At 41.0% G+C, this 9,314-nt stretch overlaps 1 protein-coding gene across 1 annotated transcript; it reads right to left on the bottom strand.

Annotated features, from left to right (window-relative positions):
• Positions 1–3: 3 nt before the first annotated feature.
• gaa (alpha glucosidase) lies at positions 4–8,576 on the bottom strand. Its single transcript, XM_068718999.1, has 19 exons — positions 7,798–8,576; positions 7,093–7,244; positions 5,921–6,086; positions 5,456–5,552; positions 5,195–5,314; positions 4,888–5,006; positions 4,556–4,687; positions 4,197–4,307; positions 3,975–4,088; positions 3,701–3,785; positions 3,366–3,483; positions 2,791–2,924; positions 2,454–2,605; positions 2,077–2,225; positions 1,835–1,976; positions 1,601–1,699; positions 1,011–1,175; positions 675–827; positions 4–455 (listed from the first exon to the last, which is right to left on the bottom strand). The coding sequence occupies exons 1-19, from the start codon at positions 8,332–8,334 to the stop codon at positions 390–392; spliced, it is 2,811 nt and encodes a 936-aa protein (XP_068575100.1). The 5' UTR covers positions 8,335–8,576; the 3' UTR covers positions 4–389.
• Positions 8,577–9,314: the final 738 nt, after the last annotated feature.

Genomic DNA, 9,314 nt, shown 5'->3' with positions numbered 1-9,314 from the left:
AAGTGCAGCGCTGCAGACAAATTTATTTCTATAATGCACTTCAGTAAAAAATACATATAAACACCATTTAAAAAAATACAAAGAAGTATAAACAGTCTTAGAAGTTATATACATTTGCAAGACATTACATGATCTTGATTCGATGGAGCAGTTAGCAGCAAAAACGACCTCGCAAGAAAATCAGACACGTCAAGATGATGGCTCCCTTTGTTTTAAAAACACGCTACTTACAAAGACATCTAATTTGATAAAAGAGGCAAATTCAAGCATAACGTGCATCTCCAGCTCCAGGAAGGTTGGGATGGCTCAAAGAAATCCGCTGGTGTGTGATCTTTACAGTAGTAAATGCAAAGGCTGCCTGAAGTTCAGGGGTAATAAAGTTCAGTGCATCACAGAACCCACTGGACTGTAAACACCTCTGACATCGGCAAAGCGAGGCTGGTCACTGTCAAAACCTGCGGTAAGAGAGCGACACCAACAGAGTTCGACTTAATGGTTATATTCTTTGACACAAAGACAAATGTCAGTAGACATGATGAGTAAAAAGGGAGGACAAACATGGAAAGTACATTGTATATACAGGAGGAGACATACAGACAGTTATCTGCATTATCTTTCTGATTAATTAAGACAAACGCCAAAGAGGACACAGTGCTGAATCACACAGAACTCACCTTGGTGTCACTGCGGTACGTGAAATCCCTCACTTTGTCCCCATTGGCTAATACATATAAAGGTGGTGAGGGCACCCCGAACACCTGCAGCCCTCCCAGCACCAGACCATCCAGGGCCCCATTCAGCCTGAGAGGATCACTCACCACCTGAGACTGAAGAAGACATTAAGGGACCATTTATGGGTCTTTTTGTCTGAGTTTATCAGGTCACGGTAAAGGGTTTGAAGCATTTAAACATAATTGCATCATTCAGAAAAGAAGAGTAGTAGCGCAGTAAAATGCAAAACATTGTCTCTGCAGCTTTCCCAATACAAATATAACTCGTCTCTTTCCTACCTGCCCAGCAGTGAAGATAACGTAACAATAATTTCCCATTTCGAAAGTGTGAAGTGTGTCCCCGTCATCCCAGAACAAGTCGCCCTGGGCCCAGCCGCTTGTTGACAGAGCCACGGTCAGGAAGAAAGGGTTTCTGCGTGAGGCTGTGGTTGTCAAAGCAGGCTCCTTCACAAGAAAAAGGCACATCAAAGAAAACATGATGAAATTATACAAAATGCACTCTTACATGTTTGAGGCTAGTATTTGAGCTTTAAGACATCAGTTAGGATGTCATGATAGTTATAGTTCAAAACAACGTTAATGTCACATCCATTTCACTGAACACTGAGGTTCCTACGTAGATAAAGAGGTAACAATCAATATTATAATTTACACCAGTCTCAGCTACATAGAAGTAGAAATTGTAAATAGGAATTCTGAGTACTTGTTTCCCAGGTTTCAATTGTACATTGTCTTTGGGGGGGATTTTTCCACTCTCAAATATTTTATCAATAATTCATCTACAACATGTTGTCTCCCACTGAACCAAAAATAAAACAGAAAGTGTTAAGGTCTGGAAAATGAGCTGCATGTTGGCAGCTGACACCCACCTGCTGGGGGATAATGTGTCCTTCCCTCACATGGGCGTTGATGGTGTCCAGAGGGGCTGGCAGGAGCAAGTACTGACCCTTGCTGTAGAAAGGCTGGCCCTAGTGAGCAAAACACAGATGACCAGACTTCAAAGGGAAACAGGTGGACACTCCAGTAACATGTTACTACAAAAAGCCTCAAACATGGCTGCCTTTAGCAGTAAACAAACAAAAAAATATTGGCGTTTGGCTCACATTGTGCAAGCTGTACCAAGTGCCAGAGGGCAGGTAAGCAGCCAGCTCTACTGCCCCTTGCTCTAAGACGGGGCTGATGAGAAGTGAACTCCCCCACAGGAACTGTCGGTCTATGGCCTGACAGTTATCGTCAGTGGGAAACCTAAGAGGGATGGATAGACCAGGAGCAGAACAAATCTATGTTATAGAAAGTGAAGCGCGTGGTCTCAGTCATTTTACATAGAACTATAGAGGATACATACTCCATGAAGAGAGGCCTGGCCACGGTGGCAGCAGAAGAGTGTGCATGATGGAAGAGTGTGTAGAGGAAAGGGAGAAGGGAGTAACGAAGGTTCAATGCACTCCGCATGGCTGCCTGGGCCTTCTGCCCAAATACATAGGGCTCCTGAGGCTGAGAGACACATAGAAACATGCAGACAATGACAAGATATAGAGTTACCTCTATTCATAATACATGGAACAGATGGACTGCTCTAGACGCAGCGGAAAAAACACACGGGGCGGATCCTGACATCCTAAAAAACTACTGTAAATGCACATGAATTAACTCAATGAATCACACAAGTTAGCACATACAGTTCACACACAGGCAAACACACAAACAGTGTCTCTGTCTCACAGCGTTCGACTTGTCATTGTGGTTTCTCATAAACGGGTAGAAGGCCCCAAGCTGCATCCATCGAACACACAGTTCCTCGGTGGTGTTCCCTCCAAAGCCACAGATGTCCGCCCCCACAAGGGGAACGCCGAACAGGCCGAACTGCAGCACCGCTGCAGGAGGTGCAAAAAGGTCAGTTTAAAACCAACAAATGGTCTGTGGCCACATATAGATCGGTTAAAAACTAGAGCCATCTCAAGCCAATGTCCCACTGAATAATCATGTGCATTCAAACATGGGTGACAATGTTTGATCCTAATAAAAACACAGTGTTATGACCTGTCAGACGTCTCCTCACCAGGGATGGAGTATCGAAGCTGCTCCCAATCACTCCTGACGTCTCCTGTCCACACTCCAGAGAAGCGTCCGATGCCAGGGAAGGAGGAGCGAGACAGGACGAAGGGTCTCTTCCCTCGTACCTTCATGAGAGCACTGAAGATGGCAACAAACACCGGGAAGAATGCAGTACACAATGAAAATAATACAACTCGGTCCACTGTGGTGTCACATTGGCCTCCAGTATACTCAATTAAAAATTTAAATTAGCATGTTCTCAAAGATAATGTAGTTTCATCTTAACATAGTACACTGGCAACCATGCAAGAGAAATATACATTTCAATGAGCTGTACCACTACTTAGTACCACTACCATGTTTTGTTCCTGCGACACATTGTTGATCCACTTTTAAACTAGACTAGAAGGTAAAAAGACGCAATTTATCCTGTAAATTGATGTCAATTTGTTATCACCGGCCTTTTTTTTTTTTTGTTGCGACTTGCTTCTATTATCTTATTTTATTCTGCTACTTACAGTGAAATAACCAAGCTCCCGCAAAGCTAGCTCGGCATCTGCCCCGCTGCAATGGTCTAACCTGTGCGTGGCGTAGGCTTCTGTCAGTCCGTACATATTGTGCAGGTTGTAGTGGGTGGACAGCTTCTGCTGAGCCGACATACAAAGAGTTCCAGAGTTCAACTGGCCTCCAACCACCCCTGTTTGTATGACAGTCAGAGGCACGCAAAAGTTACAATTGAATGCAACATAAGTAGCGACGAAAAGATCAGTTATGCATCTATAGTCACTTACATAGTATCTTGTACAATTTCCATGTATGTACTTCAACGTATAAACTGACTACAAATGTAAAACCAACAATGTTTGTATGTCTTTGAATGCTAGTAACGTGCGACACTGATCATATACACTTACTGGGTGTGTAGGGCGGGTTCTCCAGATCACTGTCAGGACAGCCCTCCACTGAGCCCTGCACAAAACTGGCTGGTTCGTTCATATCCTGGAGGGGTGCGTGGAAAAAAAAACATCAGAGGATAAGTTATTCTTTATGTGGTTTTAAGGTGCACACAAACTAAATACAACCAGTCATGTACAAATTTCAGAACAAAAAAACCTGACATACCTGATGTCTCATGTCTTAGTGAGAGTATCTGTTGCTACATAACCCATGCTCTGTTTAAATACTCACAATCCACAGACCATCCACAGGAACTTTAGAATGAAAATCTGTGATGCAGTCCTCCCACCAGCGCCTGGTCTCTGGGTTGGTGAAGTCGGGGAAGGCAGTCGGACCCGGCCAAACCTAGATACACAGTATGGATAATGTTCATGACACACACACACACACACACACATCACAATGAGAAAGAAAAGCATACATCCCTAGAAGAAAAAAAAAAAGAAGTCTAACCTTCCCTATCAGGATGTGTCCTGTAGCATTTTTAATGAAGACGTCTCGTTTCAGTCCATCATCAAAGGGCGAATAAGTTCCAGGGGTGCTGGTGCTGCTGATCCCCGGGTCCTAAGACATAAACCAGGAGGGCACGACTCAGTCACAAGTTAAGAGAGTTTTGCTGCCATCTACTGGAAAAGTATTGTAATTGTCAATGATTACTTGTGCTCATTTAGAGAACTACACAATACTAAAAACAATGTAAACAACTGATGCATGTGTTTTTCCTTTTTCAATTAAATGCTGAATTATTAAATGATAGTTAAATCAGCATCAGCAGTTTGTGAGGTCAGTTAAAACTGTAGAAGATGTCACACCAGGATAAGGATGTACTTCATGCCTCTTTTATGGAATTCCTCCACCATCTCTGGGAGGTCCCCAAATCGCCAGGGGTCAAAGGTGAATACCCTGTCCTTATCTGCATAGTCCAGATCGTTCCACTGCACATCCTGGTGGTGAAAAAAACACAATGATCTCAATGTCAGTATTGCACAATGTTGACGATAACTTAAAGTATCTGAGGATGTCACAACTAAATTCTGTGTGTTGCTAAGTGTTGATTGGACTTGATAAATGCACATATGTAGTGAAAAGTGTGAGCTGTAATAATCACTTCCATTTCACAGAGCTTTGTGAGTACTTCATTTACCATGGGAAACGCTGCATTGTGCATGCGTTGTGCCACATGTCGGGTAGTAATGGTGGTTGTGTAACCCCAGCGACACAGATGAAAACCCAACGACCAATAGGGAGGCATCATAGGATAGCCTGGAGATAAAGAAATTGCAAAAGGGAAACACATAAACACGTCAACTCTTTATCATGTTGCCTTATTCTTCAAATAATAAGTAAAGAAGGATTCACAGGTTTTCCAAAACTTAAAAACTACACATGTACACCTATTTCACATGCTACCTGAAGATTTGTTTGTGAATGTCAACACTGAAAAGACATACCAATGACCTGAAGGTACTGTCGTATCACACTTTGAGGGTCAGGACCCAAGAAAACGTAGAGGTCCAGGATTCCACCGATAGCCACCCAGGTGAGAGCGGGGGTCGGCTGCAACATCACTTCTGCAGAGACATTTGGAAAAGATGTTCAGCAATAATAAGTATTGTCACATGCAAGAAAAAAATGATTCTGTATGGAAAGTAAGGACAAAAAAATGACACTGGGATTCTGTGTGTGTCTTATTGGAAAAGACGGCTTGGTACCGATGGCATTGCTGTTAAGAAGGAAAACTCCGTGTGCCAAGCCATCCTCCTCCTGCACTATGTAGAATGGGTGGGAGCCATACAGGTTGGCATCAGCCTGCAGAGACAAGCGTCAACATTTACAACTTGAACACACAGTGGGAGAGAGGCAGGAAATGACAAACACCTGACTGTTCTGCATAGGACTTGATTTAAAGGTTTTTATATTTTACATAATGGACGTCACTGACATGTTCTTTAGAATGACTACTTGCAACTCCTTATCATTGTTCAAAAGTGTAGCTTTAGGGTTTGGAGACTGGAGGAGGTTGGACTAGATTAGAGAAAAATAAACAATTTGGGAAGCAGGAATATGTTTTTCTCCTTTTTCAGGTTTTGGTAATTATCTCTTGACCCTTCAGATTTTTCTTGTGACCCCTTTTGGGCTCCCGACCCTGATGTTGGGAGCCACTGCAAAAGACTCACATGAGGCGCCATGTCTCTGTTCCAGAGAGTCAGAGAAGTCCAGTTAAGGTCCAGGAGGAGGGAGGTGTAATGCTCCCCGAGACCAGACACAAGGGAGGATGCTAGTGCGGTGGACAGCTGCAGGTACTGGTCAGCAAACAGCAGAGGAGCGACTGTGGTATTCATGCTGGACGGGCAGGATGCAGAGAACAAACAAACATGAACTACATGATGATAATGATAAAAAATATCATCACACAGCTGTGTTATCCATGGCTCGTGAGATAAGCTTGGAGCTTGAGCATCTTGGGCACAAAAAGCCTCAATAGGGAAATAAATACACTCCAATCATGTCACTTTAATGCGTCTCATCTACTGTGTACAATCTAATGCAAAAACATTTTTATATAATTCACTCTTGTACAGCAGCACTGTAAACCACAACCTCAATAATTACCATATAGTTAAATTAATACCTTTCTGAGAGTGTCAATCAAAACTGAACATTATTATCTTTGTACAGGAAGAGCTGCTGCATTAGATTTAGCACGTGTTGCTAATGAAAGTGGCCACTGAGTGTTTATAAATATTTTTAAAATATTGTACAAGCAAAATAAAATACACAAATGTACTAAAAAAATTAAGTAAAAGTAGTAAAAAATGTATCAAAGTGCAGGGTACTTTATTTATATATATATATACATATATATATATATATATATATATATATACATATATACATATATATATACGTATATATATATATATATATATATACGTATATATACATATATATATATATATACGTATATATATATATATACGTATATATATATATATATATATATATATATATACGTATATATATATATATATATACGTATATATATATATATATATATACGTATATATATATATATATATATATATATATATACGTATATATATATATACGTATATACATATATACATATATATATATATATATACATATATATATATATAATATACAAATTTAAGGCATATAAATATACATTATGAATGTAAACATTAAAAAGAAAACACATGAACACACTGCAAGTAGATAATGGGATTATAACAGAAGGCACTATCCCAGGACAGTATGACTATACAGTTGCTATTATGCCATTTATATAATTGTAATTGTAAAACAATTGAACAGAGCTACTCACATCACCCTTCCATTGGATTTGCGCCGCACTATGAAGCCAAACGGGTCAGACTGGTACTCAGTGGAATAGAGGACATCTTGAGTATCAGCTTTGCTCTGAGGAACACCAGCTGGAAGTTTGACTTCATATCTCTGAGATGATGGGTCCTTTAACTTGAGAGAAAATATGTGTCAGTTCAGTTGTTACTAACACACAGTAATTAACTATTTAATATTGAGTTATTCACACAGCAATGTCTGAAAAACTATTCTGAAAAAGTAACTTTCTCAATGAGATCTTCAGACATTCATTAGCAACAATATTAAAAATGGAAAATCACTGACAACACATTTACTAACAAATATGATTAAATACTGATTAAATAGCCCATCTTACCTTCTTTTGAGACAAAGTTAGTCAACATAAACATAACAGCCATTGCATTTTTTTTTTTAAATCTACACACCATATTTCAGGTTTTTGTTTCATGAAAATGTAACTCTCCTAAATGCTCATAGTATGTACAGCATGAAAGAACATGGGACTCACTTTCCACTTCCTCCCAAATCACACAGCTGACACAATCTGTCTTTCTTCCTGACTGTTTTTAACAACCTCAATGGCCAAAAGAAAGACATATTTTACTCTTTCAATACATTTTCCACTCAAACTACATAACAGTCATCCATACTTAACATGGGGCCTCGTGCACACAGTGGTACTCACTGTGAGGTGTAAGCAGCCTGCAGTCTCTTCTGTGACTTCTAGGTGTAAAGTGGAGATGTCTCTGGGGAGATGGGAGGGGGAGGCTCGGGTCAGGCTGGCTTCCTTGCCTCGCAGGGTGGGAGAGAGGGGACCCATTTTGTAGCCAGGGTACAAACTGGGGTAGAAGCACCAAGGTGGTCCTGCAGAGCCAGGCAGAGGGGCATAGCAGCACCCCCTGTCCTCACACTCTCTCTGGCTCAGAAGCCGGTCCCTGGCACAATCAAACCGGCCCTCTGGGGCCATGGTGCATTTATCACCTCTGGGAATATCAGCCTCTTTAAAACTTTCTGGGAGGACTCCCCTCGTTTCCACTGTATCATTCTGCAGTTTTGTTGGATTGTAACCAAGTCGTTTGTGTGCTTTTGTTTTACTTTGCTTTGCATCGTCTGATCTAACTATTCTGGTCTGATGGACACACACGTGGTTGATGTACCAACATGTTGACAGAGCAAAGACGAGGAGCAGCACAGCTACCGTGACGTTAGACAGCAGACCCATGTCCTCCTCACTAGAGAAGCACTGTGCGGTGTTAATGTATTCAGTGGGAGAGAGACGTGTACCAGCTATTGCATGAAGCAGCTAATGTAAAAATCACTTACACTCACGGCGTAGTTCAGTTTGAGGACGTGAACCGTTGTGAATGGCTCAGTAACAGTTGGGTTTATTAGCTGTTAGCTTGCTGTTATCTATCGAGCGGTTCAGTGCGAGTAGTGTCAACAAACAAGTTGTAATGCAAGGAAGCAGACAAGTACAGTTTGACTGACGTGTGGAGAGGACGGTGCAAACTGCAGGCGAACACCAAACTAGGGCAAGCCCACTGGGACAAAAGTGGTCAAAAACTACCGCTGTTGCTACACTGTTGTTACTTCACCTCCTTTCGTCTCTTCTATTCTTTGTGATTTAACGAAAACAACAGCATCAAGTAAGTCATAGAACAAAAAGTTTCACTCAAGGAAATAAAATACATTGTTTAGAAAATGAGCTGCTGTCAAAGTTATTTAAATCAAGGTCCTTAATATGATGTTTCGTTAAATTATCACACTAATGTAGTTAGATTTACATCAGAATTACAGGGACAGTCCACCGGAAAGTAAAAACAAATGACATACATTTCGGTTTTGGAATCAGCCTTGTGTCGAATATAATGTGACTATATGGCAGTGTAAGCTATTATGTTGAGTATGTTAAGAAGCAGTGTTCCGGTGTAACGTTATGTGTTTTGTGCTTTTATTGTGGAGGAGGAGACGGAAGAAGTGAGAGAGGAAAGAGGTTCTGGCAAAGGGTGTGAGAAGGAATAAAGTGGCTGTCATCTTGGCGCCGAATACGGAGCCCCGTGTTTGTTATTTTATTATTATTCTAAAGTATTGGCGCAACATAAACCCTCGGCTACAGCAGCAAACCTCCCACAAGGCAACTCACACCAAAACAATCAAAATTGATAAATAGCACAAGTAAGAGGAAAAATATGTATCCTTGAT

Source organism: Cebidichthys violaceus, unplaced genomic scaffold (genome assembly GCF_023349555.1).
Source record: "Cebidichthys violaceus isolate CVI_PGR_0920_01 unplaced genomic scaffold, fCebVio1.0.p SCAF_23, whole genome shotgun sequence".
NCBI classification, from domain to species: Eukaryota; Metazoa; Chordata; class Actinopteri; order Perciformes; family Stichaeidae; genus Cebidichthys; species Cebidichthys violaceus.
The sequence above is the reverse complement of the archived record's forward strand: the minus strand, read 5'-3'. Positions and strand labels throughout refer to the sequence as shown.